This window comes from Coptis chinensis, chromosome 6 (genome assembly GCF_015680905.1).
Source record: "Coptis chinensis isolate HL-2020 chromosome 6, ASM1568090v1, whole genome shotgun sequence".
In the NCBI taxonomy this organism is placed as follows: domain Eukaryota; kingdom Viridiplantae; phylum Streptophyta; class Magnoliopsida; order Ranunculales; family Ranunculaceae; genus Coptis; species Coptis chinensis.
The window spans coordinates 40,570,359-40,585,808 of NC_141461.1; the positions used below are offsets into that span (position 1 = coordinate 40,570,359).

Sequence of the window (15,450 nt, forward strand, 5' to 3'; positions counted from 1 at the left end):
TCAATACCAATCGATTCCCCACTACACGGATAACTTGTATTTGAACACAATTCAACTCCGGACAAAATCTAAATATCAACTACAACCTATACTAACATGCCCAACTCGCTAAAAAACAACTATTAACAATGATAATAATGTAAAGCGTAGAAGCAAACCACAACACAAAGATTTACCGTGGTTCGCCAATGATGCCTACTTCCACAAGAGTCGGGTTCTTAATAACGTGGGAAGGAAGATTACAATCTCCCTTTTCGGTCTCTCACCTTACTAGATCACTCTTATCTCTTTTCTGAGGGTTGTATCTCTGTAAAGGTTATCTCTCTTTGTTTTAGTCTGGATTCCAATCCTTCTGACTTGTTTGGTTAGGTTTTCCAAAACCTTGATTTTGGTTTTATCTCCAAAAACCAAATTTGGCGCTGGAATCTTGTAGCAAAGCCCACGAAAATTAGACACGAAGCGCCCTCTTTGAGCTGGTATCTTCAATGTATCGGAGTTCTGGCCCGCCTCTATGGCTGGTCGCCCTATTTCTGGAACTCGAGCCGAAGTTGCGCTTCCATCTGGCCGCTGGCGCTCGACATTTCCAACGCCGAATTCGCCCGTTTCTCTCCAGCTCTGTTTTCTCTCCTCATGTGAGGGATAACTCCAACAGTGCATTCATTATTCATTCGTCCAAAAAAGAAATGTTAGAATAAATGTCATGTTTCGTCGTGTTCCAGAATTTCAACTAGGATTTTGCAATCGGTTAAAATGGCGCAAAAGATTGCGAGACATCACCAGATATACAAATATTGAGTCGAGTCTAGTCCTCTTCGGCTCTCCTGATAACTCGTGTCTCTGCCTCTTCTAAGTCAGAGGTTATCTCTATACTCAGAGGTTGTCTCTATACCGGTTGTTTATTCGTTTGGCCACATGTGTAAAGGGTTGTTTTTAAAAAAATAGTTTTTCATTAGAAATATGTTTGTTTTTGGTTGAAAACAATGTGATTTCAACCAATCCAAATAAAAACCATAGTTCGTGGCTAAATCACTCATAGTGTTGCTTAAATCAGCTTTGTCTTGGATGTTAGAACATTTAGTGTTGATATAAATGGAGCTGATATTGCTTGTTTCGAGTGGTCCATTCTAAATGAGAGTTTAAAAAGCATACCAAATGTGTCCGAACATTTTGCAATGAAAAATGGCATGAGCAGTAGATTCGACCTAGTTGTTGCAAAGCAAGCAGGTTGCAACTGGTGTAAGTGTATGGGAGGGGTTCTAGAGACATTTTATCATGACACGTAAACAAATTCAAAATCGTTAGGGCATTTATAAATTTCGGATTAGACTAATTTTTGTAGATATGATCTCCTAACTATTCTAAATATTGTCACTATGAGATTTCAAGAAGAAGCAAGCTGAAGCTTTAAGTGCTGAAGTAGCTGCTTTGTTAGCTTTGAAGTTTGGTCCTTTTGTTGTTTTTGAAGGCATAAAGTGATTCCATATATTATGCAATGTACTTAATCATAAGATCATCCACTATCAAGATGATTTATTTGGAAGACATGGAGTTGGTGGTCAAAAGAAGCAAATTCATATCTGATTGGAGACATAGCTCAGGGAATGATTGGTTTTAATTTTTTTTTTATTGGCTGATTGGTTTTCTTTACAAGGTGTTGGACATTTCTTAAGAATGCCGTAATGAGGGTTGTTAATATATTCCAGGGGAAATTCATACCATTGTCACGTTTGAGCTCTATACAGGTACATACAAATGAGTGTTGTTAATATATTCCAGGGGGAATAACGCATGGGTTGGCGAATCATAGTGGGGAAGCGGGGGTTTGTACTAAAGATACTAAAAAACTTAAGATTTTACTGCTACTGCAATCCCTAAAATTTGGCATATATGGGTAAGTTCTCGAATTACCCAAGATGGTATTGCATTGCTTGCAACACATTTCGGTGTATAGCAAAATAACTACATTTTGTCTACATAATGCAGTATTTCTTCTAAAAGCTTATAATCAATGTGATTTTGGTTAATTTTTTGTAGTTAGGATCAGTAGGATTTTATTATGAAACTAAATGTATGATTTTCTATTTATGAGGTATTTATCGTTTATGAATTAGTTGTAATTTGATTTTTATTTGTAATCGTATTAATTTTGATTAGTGTTTTTTAATGGTTTCGATTGGATGTTCAGTTTACATCTCGAGTTGCTTAATTTGACAATTTTCCGATTTTCTACTACTTTTTTGTTCCGTTAGTAAAGCATCCATAAAGCTTCTTGATCGGTGGTGATATTGGTGTTGTTCTATTTCTTTAACGTCTCTAATTCTAGGCTACATGACCAAGATGAAGTATAAGTTAAACAATCAAGTTCTAATTGCAGGAACTTTGATCTCTCTCTCTTACAGAAACAAACCTTAAGGTCCCGTTTCAATGTTGACCATGCTCAATGACTAATGAATTTCTTCCTTTTTATTTTTTGCATCTTCAGAAATGGAGTGGAAAGTTTTTGCTCAAGCTACTGAAACAAGAAAAAATTTGTTGCAATGGTAGGGCATGGTAATACTTTTTGTTAAAGAAAGACAGAGATGCAATAAACAGATGTTCATGGCTCATGTTACTTAATTGGACCAATGTGGTGAGCAGGATACGACATACCTATGAATTAAGTATAAAGTGAGTTTGACATTTCTTTCGACTTATTATTATTTTGTTTGTGTTTATCTAAAATTGTAATTTGTAGAGAGAATCATCTTTGATTCGATTCATGTTGATTCTTCACTGATCAAGAAGTTGCTGAAGGGTAGGTTGTATGAATGGCTTGCATTCATTGCTGAAGGACCATGTATTCTGAAGGATGAAGGCTCTTGGATTTGAATGGGTATGGATCAAATAATTGTTGTAGGCGTAAGTCCCAATTTCAGAGATGGACACGGAAGGACATCACTTCATTGTGCAATGTATCATGGGAGGTTACTTTACTAAGAGGAAAACTCTTTGTCAATTTCACTATGGTGAGTTCTTTTTTATGTCATTTTCATACATGTTGAATCTTTTTAGTCATTTTCATACATGCCCATTTTTATTGTTGAGTTGAAATTTTAGAGATTTTACTATCCAAGTGTTTGATGCATGTTCATCATCAACAACACCCACATGTTTTGCATCAACAACAACAACACCCGCATTCTCAGCAGGGATCAATGGTTCACCCACCAATACACGATGTTTTTTCCCTCACAGTTGGGAGGATGCACGAGTGTAAATAGATTATGGCCATAGTAGAATATAATAAAGGGGAGAGGGCAAAGACAACGACAAGTGATGAGGATGAACCCAGTTTTACTGAAGGTGGTGTAGATGGGCATGGTGAACTAGGTAGAGGGAAGAAAGGGGGGTCACCATGGTAGAGGATGAAGTGGAATGATACAATGGTGATACTTCTGATCACTGTAGTTTCTTACATGAGTGAGGATACTGCTGCTGAATGTAGCAATGGGGGAAGAAAATATGCAATTATGCAAAAGAAGGGGAAGTGGAAGTCAGTCTCGAAAGTCATGGCCGAAAGGGGATATTATGTATCACCTCAGTAGTGTGAAGACAAGTTTAATGACATCAAAAAGAGATACAAGAGACTCACAAACATCCTTGGAAGGGGCACTTCATGTAAGGTTGTTGAAAATCCTGCACTTTTAGATATGATGGACCACCTTTTGGAGAAAGCTAAGGAGACTGTTATGAAGAGATGTGCTAATACCACAATGGAAACAGACTGCATCTCCTTCCTGATCCATCATTGCAGCGGTCCTTGCAACTGGCCCTCAGAAGCAGAGAGGATGATGAAATGCTTGATACAAGAAAGAATCAACAAGATAATGTTGGCAACGGCGATCAAGACGCTGACAGTGACGACCATGATGACGAGCCTGAGGAGAAGTAGGGGCATGACCATGAAGATGTGAGTTTTGGAAACCCCTTAACTCAGGATTGAAACACAAGATCTTATCCTCACCCACAGAACACCCCTGTCAACATGAATCAGATGCTCTCAGAAGGTAGTAAAACAGCTTGGTTACAGAAGCAGTGGATAAAGTCTCGCTCACTTCAGTTGGAAGAACCGAAGTTGCAGATTCAGGCATAAATGTTGGATCTAGAGAAGCAGTAGTTCAAGTGGCAACGATTTAGCAGGAAAAAGATCAAGAGCTGGATAAATTGAGGATTGAAAATGAGCGGATGAAACTTGAAAATGAGCGTATGGCATTAGAATTGAAACGGAAGGAACTAGAAGCTGGCTATAACTAACAGATGCAAGGCATCATATTATACACAGGGGCTGAGAAAAATAACTTTTTAATTTTATGTACATCAATGGAGGATGGCAACTCATGTATACATCTTATATATTCCCAAATTTGCTCAAAAGTCTTGGAAGGGCAAATATATGTGTTGTGGGTTTTAAAAATGTGATATTACTCAATGGTGTGCATTATGGAAAATATTGTCTCCTTCTTATATTCCTATATGTGGTTGTAGCATTTGAATATGCTAATTGTAGTTTTGATTTGGTGCGTCTCATGATTGAATTTCTAGCAAATTTGAGTGAGTTGGCTAGGCTTAGATCACCATATATTATACAATGTACCATCATTGAACCTTGATATTGTTGTGTTAAGGTTGTAGTATTATTCTTTTATATTAATATATGTATCTATCAGAACAAGTCTAATGAGGGTTATATGAGCTGCTAAAGGCAAACATAGCACCCCAACCACAAAAATGTCATTCCAATGGGACTGCTAAAAGGGTCTTAAATTTGAGCATTTTTTTTGTATGTCTGCAACCTAAACTTTTTGTATGGCCAGAATGTCATGTTGCTAGAACCAACAACATTTGAACAGTAATTGATGGGATTAGTGCAACTCCCAATCTTTAGGTCTAGAGAAAACCCGTGACGCAAGCATTCGCCAGAAGGTGCTGCTAGGTCCCATACTCATTCATCGTCAACCTGACAACTTATTGCAACATGAACAATAATAACCCAAAACTAGAAATAAAACCTTTCGTCAAAACCCTTCAAAAAAAATTAGAAAAATATAAACCCTTCAAACAAAGTATACAAATATTATAACCAATGAATCATTAGCTATCAATATACATATATTATTTATTCAAGTGGACTTTAGGCTTTTGAGTCATTAGTTATATATATAGCAAGTCCGGCCATAGGGCGGGCCAAATGGCTAGTATCCTAATAATACTCTCTAGCGACCTTATAATACTGTTGTTATCTCCCTCAAATAGGAAATCATCTTCTTCAAGTGTAGTGTACGTCCAACTGCATTGCACTCTTGAAGTGTATGTTCAAGTTAAGCTGGAGATGAAGATGATGACAAAACTTCAATGGCACTCCCAAGTGGCCAAGCAGCTCCAATTTGGGAACCCAGGTAGTTAAATCCCGTCACCAACGTAATCTCTTTCTGAGGATCTAGGCCTGATCAGTGTAAACAGATTTCACAGTTAATACAGAGGCATTAAGACAGTGCAGATTCAAGTTGTCTTTATCTTTATGAATATAACATACCGAAACCATCTACAAGCAATGTGAACTGATAGACAAGATCCATGCATATATAGGGCAAGTCATCGACTCCAACACCAGGGAAAACATATTTGGCAGTCTCGAATTTCACTATGCAAGCACGCTTAGCTGCACGTTCAAAGTCAACAGGCCGTACTGTGGCAGCAGGCAGCTTAGGATCTATAAATCCAACCTGTATTGAAAAGATAACAGATTAATCATCGGACCTAAACGACTAAACCAGAAATATAAGGAAAGAAAAAGGAAGAGAGGATGAATCTTTAATTTCAAAAGTTGATTGGAGTCTGAATGCGATGATTAATAATACCTGGGAAGCCCTGTCGAAGAAAAACGAAGCGACAAAAAGATTCTTCTGTCCGGGACCACCCCCTCCATTCCATATTCCACCAAATGTGCAGTTCAAGTTTGGGCAAGTTGATTCATTAACTTTAAGAGCCTTCAAGGCCGCTCTCCTGCACCGATACAGGTTTGACCCAGATGGAGATGCCGATACTTCATATGTTTCTCCACCATATTTGTAAAACCCTGGAAGAGAAACAGTAATAGTTATTAAAACTATAAGCAACTACAACTAGGGTCTCAAAAGAATAAGGCTCAACTACAATCATTATTATTGGGCACAATAACTTTCTAATTTCTAGCACACAGAAGCTAAAACCAAAGCTAGTTTTAAATAAAATAGTCCTAGTCTCCTAATCTCTTTATAAAGAGGGGCATTTGAAACACAATGTAAACAACCTGCATACGTACGATTACAGTTAGAACACTCTTCGAGACGTTCGAGTCTTCGTTAAGTTACACCTAAACAAGACGTACTTAGAACAATACTATTTGGGCGCCATAAGCAGAGAACTGCCTTAAAATATAGGACAGTGCAATGGATTCCTATTTGATAACAGGGCCGGCTCTAAGTTTGAATGGGCCCAATGCAAAAGTAAGCAAAATGAGGTCTTTATTTATTTTTATTTTTCAGATAATGAGCTTTTTATGTGTGGGTTTTTAACACTATAGTGGGATTTTTCAAGTTTATTGGGGCTTTTTGTTTGGGTTTATATTGGGAGCCTATGTAAGACCTTAGACAACATTGGCGTGTTACTGGGTAGCTAGGAGCCTAAGACTAGAAATCTTAAAATAGTGAATTTGTGATGTTATTTTAAATTTTGCAGAAGAAAGCATTTGTTAAACTAGCACTTTATACGTACATAACTAAGAACTCAGCCGAAATATTAGTCCTGTTAACAGAGATTTCTAACATACCGTGGTAGTCCTTCAAGATGCATGGATTACCATAGCCTTTCACAGCCTTTAAAATCTCTGCCCGAGCTGCTAGTAAGCCGTAATGCAAGTAGCTGATACAAGATAGAAGAACGGCGTTTGTAATGATGACAACTAGAGATGAGCATAAATGTTTTTAGGGCTTTTTAGACTTTGGTCATATGTATAGTTGGTTTATTAGACTTTTGGTCAGAAAAGTTTGAATATTAGACTTTAGTCCTAATTCTGTTTGTTCACTGTTAGTCAACTAACAGTCAACTCAGTCATATGTAAGAAGATTGACCACGTTAACTGTTAGTCAAACGGTGAACAAACAGAACTAAGACTAAAATCTAATATTCAAGTTTTTCTGGACCAAAGTCTAATAAACCAACTATGCGTAGGACCAAAGTCTAAAAAACCCATATTTTTACTATTAAAACAATATAAAGGAACTCTAATTGGATGACCGAAAAACAATATATTATTGTCTTGCGCATCTAATAGATTATCAAATGTACATACTAGATTTATCAACTTTTCCCAAAACAAAATATATTAACCTATGAACGTAAAGGTAATATTTGGATCCTTTGAAAAACAACTCCTTCACGTATGGTTCCTCCCCATCTGATGGCTTTGGAGCTTTTGCAAAGATGCTCCTCCGAAATAGCATAAGCCATCCGACGGATCCACCACCAAGATCAACTACTCCACCGATTCTCGAAACTTCTTTTCCCAAATTTCCTTCAAGATAGTTTGCTGTTTCCTGAAAAAAAAAAAAAGAATAAACATTTTGCATGATCAGTGGAGTTGAAGATGCAAGTGTTACAAGTATTCTAGAAATTGGGCTCTAGACACTTTCTTTAGTGTCTTTTTTGTCTAGAGAAAGACCAATATTATCTTTTGATTCTACTCCAATTTTAACAACATGTCACTTTTTGGGTGTATTAACTGTTTTTAAAACTTTTTATTTTTCCTTTTTACCCTTTCATTTGTAACTGTCAATTTCTTCCACAAATAAATAATACGAAAATCTAATGTGCGCAAGCTGTAGGTGTGTGTGTCAATCGAGGCCACTCATCAAGCAAGGGTGCGTGTGTATTGCTCCAAGATGTACTGCAATCAAATAATACAATTGTCTTATAAAAAAAAACCCATTTGTCCTTTCACAATTTCACAATTTGAATTACATCAAACAAAGCTTAAACATGATATTCAAAATTATCAGAGATGCATTTTAAATTGTTAAAGCTGTATTGAAATTAGTTGTAATCAACATACATTTTTTCCGTTTTTGAAGTTGATGTTTTCCACATTGTTTTGGTCTCTCTAGAAATTTATCTCACTTTTAATTGGAAATTTGTAGATTTTGGATGAATTTTAGTTATTTTGATTAACCCACTACTGATTTAGTTCGTAGTTTTTTTTTTGTTGGTAGTTGGCTTCTTTAGTTGGGACTAATAAAAGAGGTCAAAATTGTAAAAGTCAGCCTCAAATTTGAGACAGATGTCAAATTTCAGTTTTTATAAAGAAAAAAAAAAAAAGTTTGCTATTTCCTCTGAACATAAGAAATTTGCGTCTGTGTACCTATACCCAATTTTCTGTACAAGTATTCATCAAAATGAAAAAATGTGAACCACATAACAGGATATTTTAAATGAGTTATACTTAAGTAAGGGTACCGGAGTATGATGTCATGATATATTCAGCCATTCGATAATATTAAAAAAAAAAAAGGTTTATGTTTTTCAAGCAGGGAAAGTTTTTGTCAAAGCTGACACTTTTGAAGTGTGATTTAAGGCCGACTCCAATGGTTTCTTCTGCTGCAAGACTGCAACCTTATCCCCAATAGTACAGTGGATGCAGTTGAGGGATGCGGTTTAGACATCCAATTGACAGACGCCACTAGGAACTGTGCCTAGAAAAGTCAACAAATTCCACACGCCACTTTGACTGGCCTGTGAATTTGGAGACGTGTACATCCACAAATATACACCACGCACAGTCCACAGCCACTGGCAATGGTGTGTAGAAATTTGGGGTATAACGATTGGCAGTGGTGTGTATGAGAAAATTTTGTACTAGCTAGGCCAGTGGGAGTGGTGTGCCATATGCGGAGTCTATTGCATCCTCTCAACTTTCAACATATTTATCAGGTGAAATATGAGGACGCCAGTTGAGGGAATGGTGCACACCATTGGACCCTATAGTGGAACCCGGTTCCATTGGAGTTAGTCCAAGTGATCATACAAGCATAGCTAAACTTCACTAGTGGTTGATTAGTGGCTTTTCAAAAATAAATATATCCATTGGAGATCATATGTAGGCTGTAGGCATAAAACTGAATGTGGAATTCTTCGACTAAAATTCTGAAACTACGGGGAATTGTTACTATATACATACCCATAGATATGAACCTTCTTCACTTCCCTTCAAGACAGTGACCCATTCTGGTTTATATTTAAACGGACTCTTCTCTTTTAGAAAATTCCTAACCTGTACAATAGACGGTTCACAAATCACAATAATTAAGTGTCCAGGCCATACTAGCAAGGAAAGTGCATACTAACGTACAATTGCAAGTGAAAGAAAGTTACCGCTTCCAAAATCCTTTCAGGCGCATCACCTTTCAGTAGCCTTAAACCTGCTGTAGCCTAAAAACATCATAATAACCAATTCGACAAATAACAATAACTTAACCATCATTGCATAAAAAAAAAACATAATGTAGTAACATAAAAGTTCAAAAGTTTACCCCAAGTCTCACTGGTGTCTCACTATGCAACTCCTTAGGCACAAAACCTTCTGCTTGCTGCAACATAGACGAAAGCGATTCTGCAGCTAATTCTGGATTGCTTTCGTACGCACTCAAACCTGGTTTTGTCTATGCACACAGTTTGTATAATTAGGATCATATAAACAAATTAACAACAAAAGGTATGGTTAGGTGAGTGGAAGTAAAATTGTATATATAAGATTATAAGTACCTGAATATAGAAGTCAACCTCATTTCCAATTTTTACAAGATTCATATTCTGGTCAAAGCAGTAAACATGAATTCTACTTCCAGAACTACCCGCATCAATTATAACAGCATAAGACCTATCATTTCCTGGACTGCCAAGAAGACTTTCAGAGCTCGGCGAAAAAGAAGAACCCGAATGAGGAAGTAGGAAAAGAACAAATGAGATAATAATAAAAATTGGAATGGAAACTTGTCTGTTAAGTTTCATCATCGTGACTGATCTGAGGGTGAGGAGGGAGTTCGGGTAATGTGGGTGATATTTACCGGATCTATCTGTTTCCAGGTAGTGGTTTAAAGTGTGGGTACACTTGGGAGTAACCGGAGTGACCGGACTTGAAATAACAATGTTCCTTTTCCTCCGCCCGCAGCTGTTTTTTTGTTATTGAAGTTTTGAAGTTGGCCTCACTATTTATTGATTGAAAAAAACAAATGTATATTCTTTCTAAAAGCAGGGTAGCCACATTTTAGGCCCATGTTTAAATCATTAGGCTACGGGCTGGTTGATAAGAATGTCTTATCCTACAGATTCCACAACACGTGTTAGTATGTGATTTGAGAAATCGAGATTATTGTATGGACTGATGAGATTAACACAAATTTGCGGGACCGGGTTTTCAATGGTCCCAACCTCAGCCCAACCCAACTACTAGTCTGGATCCTAGCCCACTCGGTATTGGGTTTAGACCGCTGCCTACCCACTGGCTTTCGTTGGAAGTTTTGAGATTGTAAAATCATATCGACGCTTGGCTGACACTTGCAAGTTGCCACTATACAATCCAATGGTCGAATTGATTTACCTTAGAAGTCTCACTATAATCCTTGTCAAATATAATGAACCAATCATAGGTAATATCTACTCTAACGGCAAACCTGGCTGTCTCCTATAAATATCTCCACAGTCTATTAAGTTTTATTCACTAAAACACTTCTCTTTGCATTTCTAAACCCCACTTTGTATACAGTTTGAAAGAAAATGGCTCGGAATGCTGCTTCAACGAAAGCAATTGATAAGAAGGCAAAGGCTTCAAAGGAAAATAAATCTTCTTACCCCACTTACTTCCAGGTGATTAACCACTTTGTTCAATTTCTTCTTTTGTAAGTTTAATTTGGTTTACTTATAAATTTGTTTGGGGTTGTTATGTAGATGATTAAGGAAGCGTTGCTTGCAATACACGAGAAGGGTGGTTCGAGTACACATGCCATTACTAAGTACATTGAAGAGCAATACAAAGCTGATCTTCCTGAAAATTTTAGGAAAATATTGAGTGTACAATTGAAGAACTCTGTTGTGAAGGGGAATTTGGTTAAGGTTAAGGCCTCATATAAGCTTTCTGATGCAAGTAAGAAGGAAAGTTCAACGAAAATTGCGGCGGAGAAGAAGGTGAAAAGTACTACTAAAGTTTCTGCTGTCCCAAAAGAAAAGGTTGTCAAGGAAGCAAAGAAGAATGGTGTGAAATCGACTCCTGTGAAGGTTAAGCAACTGAAATTGATTAAGACTCCATATGCTTTGAAGACTAAGATGGCCAAGAAGGTTTGATAGGAGTTGAATCAAAGATTTGGGTTTTATATTAGAAGTTTGTTGGGATTTTTCTAATCGTACATTTTTAATATGTTAATCTATTATTGATCAAAAAAGAAATTAAAAGAAAAATATATTCAAAACCGCTGAAATTAGAAATTGACAGTAAATGGAAACTTTCCAAAACTGAATCCAAATCATGTAGTCTTTAGCCTTTTAGTAGTATTTATCACACAACACACCACAAAACACTTTTACTTTTTTTTTTTTTTTATATTTTTAGTTGTACTTTTTTTAGAAAAACTAATGATCTCTTTCTCCAAAAAGTCATTATCTTATATAGAGAAATTTTAAGAATACGTAAGTGTATGTAGTGGGATCTACTTAAGATTTTAAGTTTGAGAATAGGTAAGTGTATGTAGTGGGATCCATTTAGAATTTCAAATTTTATCTTAAGAGGACAAGTCTTTGTCATACAAGTATTTGTACTTGATATATTAAAACACTTTTAATATATATCTCTTTAATATGGAAAGTGTATTAACAAATCCATATTTACAATAAGGCTTTTGAAACTTTTAAGAAAATTCTTTCTTACAATTAATTATATCTAAGTCCTTTTACTTTACTTGTATTCACAATTAGACCATTTGGAATTTGTTCTTCACTGTCACACCCATGTGTAATTTACCCAATTTGACATTTAATATCAATTGAGCATTAAGAAACTATTTCTTATACCGGCCAGATTTGAGCTCAATTAGTTATGTCACAAATTTCTAATACATAACTCCGTAGAGTTGTGGATTTTTTATTAGAATTTGTGATTCAAGACGTCCTATATTTATTAACCAAAATGTTAAGTCTAGTCTATGAATAGACATTACTTTTTAACGTCTCAAAATAATAATTTTGAGACACAATGAATTTTCACAATTTTTCAAGTCTAGGAATTAATTCGTAGAGTGAGATTTGCACACTAACCTTAACAACGAATTTATAGTGTGTTATCACTTTGATCCCCTCAGTATCAGTCATGTGACTACACCAATATACAAACTTATAGTCATACTCAAATGATTGAGATATCATAATCCTATCATATATCAGTTATGTATATTACAGTCTTATAAGTGAAGCGTCTGACTTCACCCCTAACTGTGAGCATTCTAGGTAAATAGATACAATCAAATCTCCTGCACATGACTCTTCATATGCTTGATTGTTCTAATTTTATTACCTATGGAACTTATGGTTTCATCATATGATATTAGTTCACTCATATGCATAATAATAAGATACGTGTATTTAATTAAACATCATCATGTATAATCAATAAATGTTCATTGGCTTTATAAAAGCCAAATATCCCAACAATCTCCTACTGGCCTTCAAAGCCATATAACAACCATTATAAAACCTATAATATTTATATAAGGATCTGCACACACACACACACACACACACATATATATATAGTATTTGGTCCTCGTAGACTATATCATTCATAATGAATACTGTATCATATACATATGAGACCAATAACATAGTCATCTTACCTTCAAGTTTCTTGTAAAACACAAGGTCTTTCCTTACATTGATCAAAACCAAACGATTTGATTATTTGATCAAAGTTTACATTCCAACTCCTTAAAGCTTGTAGGAACTGTAAAGCCTCCAGGTTCTAAAACGCGGTCTTTACATCCATTTGCCAAATCATATAGTCATAATGAGCAACAATCACTAGAAGGACTCTAATGGACTTTTCATGGCTACTGGCGAAAAAGTTCTCTCATAATCAATATCCTCTTTTTGAGTAAACATTTTCTCAACCAGTCTCGCATTAAAAGTCCCTACCTTTCTAACAGCGTCTCTTTTGAATAACTACTTATTCTTAGTAGACTTAATATTTGGCAAATGATCAACAAGTTCCCAGACATTATTGGAATATAAGGACTCCATTTCTCATCTCATTGATTCAAGTCATTTACTCAAATCAATGTCAGAAATTGCTTCTTCGTGGTTTATAGGATCTACATCCTTGTCATCTGATATAACATATAAAGTTTCCCTTAATAATAGGGTTAAATTTTCTTAAAGACTAATTGTCCTCCCACTACGATGAAGTACCAGAGTAGGTTTAGATAAACTCTGAACTTTATATGGAAGTTTTATCTAAATTATAAATTAATCTAGATTGGACATAAATAGGAATATCAGCTGACATTTCTAAGGCTTATCTCAAAAAAGATATAGGGAGAGTTTGAATAACTCACCATAGTCCAAACCATACCCCATAAGGTTATGTTCCTTCTTTCTTCAATCTTTTTTTGTTGTGGAGTTCTTGGTGCACTTAATTGAAACAAAATCATATTTTGCATTAAGTTGCATTTTTTTTTCACATTTATAGGCCCATGTACATCTGTATGTACTAACTCCATTAACTATGTGGCTCTTGACCCTTTACTTTAAAAGATCTTTTAGTCATCTCTCCAAGTAAGATTACAGTTTGAGGAAGATTATAAAGGGACTGAACTTAAAATCCCATCTTTCACCCAAGCTATCAATCTTATTCAGATTGATATGACCAAGTTTAAGTGCCACAAGTTTGTTAGATTAACTGAAGAAAATACCCTCTTTTGAGGTAATAACATATGATGAATTACTAATATCAAAATCATTTATTTCTGGCATAGAAGAAAGTAAATAGAGACCATATTCCAAAAAACCAGAGGCAATAATCATTTTATTTAATATGATTACAACTTTTGAATCAAATGAAATAGAATATTATATTCTGACTTATAAAGTCGTAAAACGAAACCAAATTTCTCCTTATCCCCGGAACATAAAAAATAGTCTTCTAAAACCAACATTTTCTTTTCTAATGCTAAACAATAAACTCCTATTGATACTGTAGCAACATTTGCCTCTGTCCCTAGTGCCTGGTACACCTTTTCTTCATTCATCCTTCTTTTCCTCTGAAACTCCTGTAACATTTTACAAAAGTAGTTAGTGACCTCTTATTCCACTAAATAGGTGTAAGAAGGAAAAACCAACTCTTTGGTTTCAAGAATAAAGGATTGCATACCTTCTTTTTGTTTTTGTTTCATAGCCAGATACTCTCTACAGTTCCGCTTCCAATGACCAAGCTTTTCACAATGGTAACAATTACCTTTTGCTTTAGCCCCTGAATTCTTCTCCACTCCCCCTTTTGCCCCAAGGGCAAACTTTTTACCTTTTTTCCACTTGTCTTTGCCTTTCGGCTTAGGCTTGGAAACACCAACATTTTCTGAGACCATTACACTTGGTTTAACTTTAACTAAGTCTTCAGCTTGTTGTAAAGAGTTCATTAACTCTGGCAGTGTCAGATCCATATTGTTCATGTTGTAGTTCAACTTGAACTGATTAAATGAAACTGACAAAGACTGAAGAATAGCATAAACTTGAGAATTGGCATCTATTTCAGTGCCTAGGATCTTCAACTCATTGACATAGCCAATCATCTTAAGGATATGCTCCCTAACTGGAGTCCCATCATCCATTTTTGTATTCATCAGGTTTGCCATTGCAATCTGACGTTTAGTGCGATTTTGTTCACCAAACATCTCTTGCAAATTGGTCATGATCTCAGTAGCTGTACCAAAATTTTGGTGTTGGTGCTGGAGTACGTTTGACTAGGATGCCAGGAGATAACACTTGGACATCTCATTGGCCTTTTGCCATTTTTTGTACTCATCTTTCAGCCTTGCACTAGCATTGTCTGCTGGTTCAGGGGGTCAAGGGGTAGTGAGAACGAATTTGTAACTTTCAGCAGTTAAGATAATGTTAATGTTACGCTGCCAGTCCACATAATTAGGACCAATTAACTTGTTCTCTTTCAAGATAGATGTTAAGGGACTGAAATTTGATTGAGACATATCTTGAACATTTACATATACACAAAAAATATTATAATGCATTTAATATTGGTTTTGGGAATTTAATAAACCAATTTCCCGCTTATATAATAAAAATACAACACCCTCCATATTGTATCAATAAGACAAATATAAGCAA

General features: G+C 35.7%; 2 protein-coding genes and 1 pseudogene across 3 annotated transcripts; 2 read left to right on the forward strand and 1 right to left on the reverse strand.

Moving 5' to 3' along the window:
- The first annotated feature begins 1,388 nt into the window (after window positions 1-1,388).
- Window positions 1,389-4,943, forward strand: LOC147492967 (uncharacterized; annotated as a pseudogene). The gene is made up of 3 exons (XR_015198882.1): window positions 1,389-2,629; window positions 2,735-3,005; window positions 3,097-4,943. The product of XR_015198882.1 is annotated as an uncharacterized LOC147492967 (transcript).
- A 149-nt stretch (window positions 4,944-5,092) lies between these two features.
- On the reverse strand, window positions 5,093-10,282 carry LOC147492968 (apyrase 2-like). Its single transcript, XM_086566294.1, has 9 exons — window positions 9,835-10,282; window positions 9,603-9,731; window positions 9,445-9,501; window positions 9,251-9,343; window positions 7,408-7,613; window positions 6,848-6,939; window positions 5,898-6,115; window positions 5,573-5,762; window positions 5,093-5,482 (listed from the first exon to the last, which is right to left on the reverse strand). Exons 1-9 carry the CDS (start codon window positions 10,081-10,083, stop codon window positions 5,358-5,360), a joined length of 1,359 nt encoding a protein of 452 aa, XP_086422420.1. The 5' UTR covers window positions 10,084-10,282; the 3' UTR covers window positions 5,093-5,357.
- A 497-nt stretch (window positions 10,283-10,779) lies between these two features.
- Window positions 10,780-11,561, forward strand: LOC147492969 (histone H1-like). The gene is made up of 2 exons (XM_086566607.1): window positions 10,780-10,935; window positions 11,017-11,561. Exons 1-2 carry the CDS (start codon window positions 10,846-10,848, stop codon window positions 11,407-11,409), a joined length of 483 nt encoding a protein of 160 aa, XP_086422733.1. The 5' UTR covers window positions 10,780-10,845; the 3' UTR covers window positions 11,410-11,561.
- The last annotated feature ends 3,889 nt before the right edge of the window (window positions 11,562-15,450 follow it).

What these genes read in the sequence shown, in the direction of transcription:
- LOC147492968 (XM_086566294.1), bottom strand. Translation starts at nt 10,083, where the DNA reads ATGATGAAACTTAACAGACAAGTTTCCATTCCAATTTTTATTATTATC. An exon ending in AAGAAGGTTCATATCTATGG is followed by an intron (nt 7,614 to 9,250) that starts GTATGTATATAG and finishes TTTTTTTTTCAG; the next exon opens with GAAACAGCAAACTATCTTGA. An exon ending in CATCTTGAAGGACTACCACG is followed by an intron (nt 6,116 to 6,847) that starts GTATGTTAGAAA and finishes TTTCTCTTCCAG; the next exon opens with GGTTTTACAAATATGGTGGA.
- LOC147492969 (XM_086566607.1), top strand. Translation starts at nt 10,846, where the DNA reads ATGGCTCGGAATGCTGCTTCAACGAAAGCAATTGATAAGAAGGCAAAG. An exon ending in CTTACCCCACTTACTTCCAG is followed by an intron (nt 10,936 to 11,016) that starts GTGATTAACCAC and finishes GTTGTTATGTAG; the next exon opens with ATGATTAAGGAAGCGTTGCT.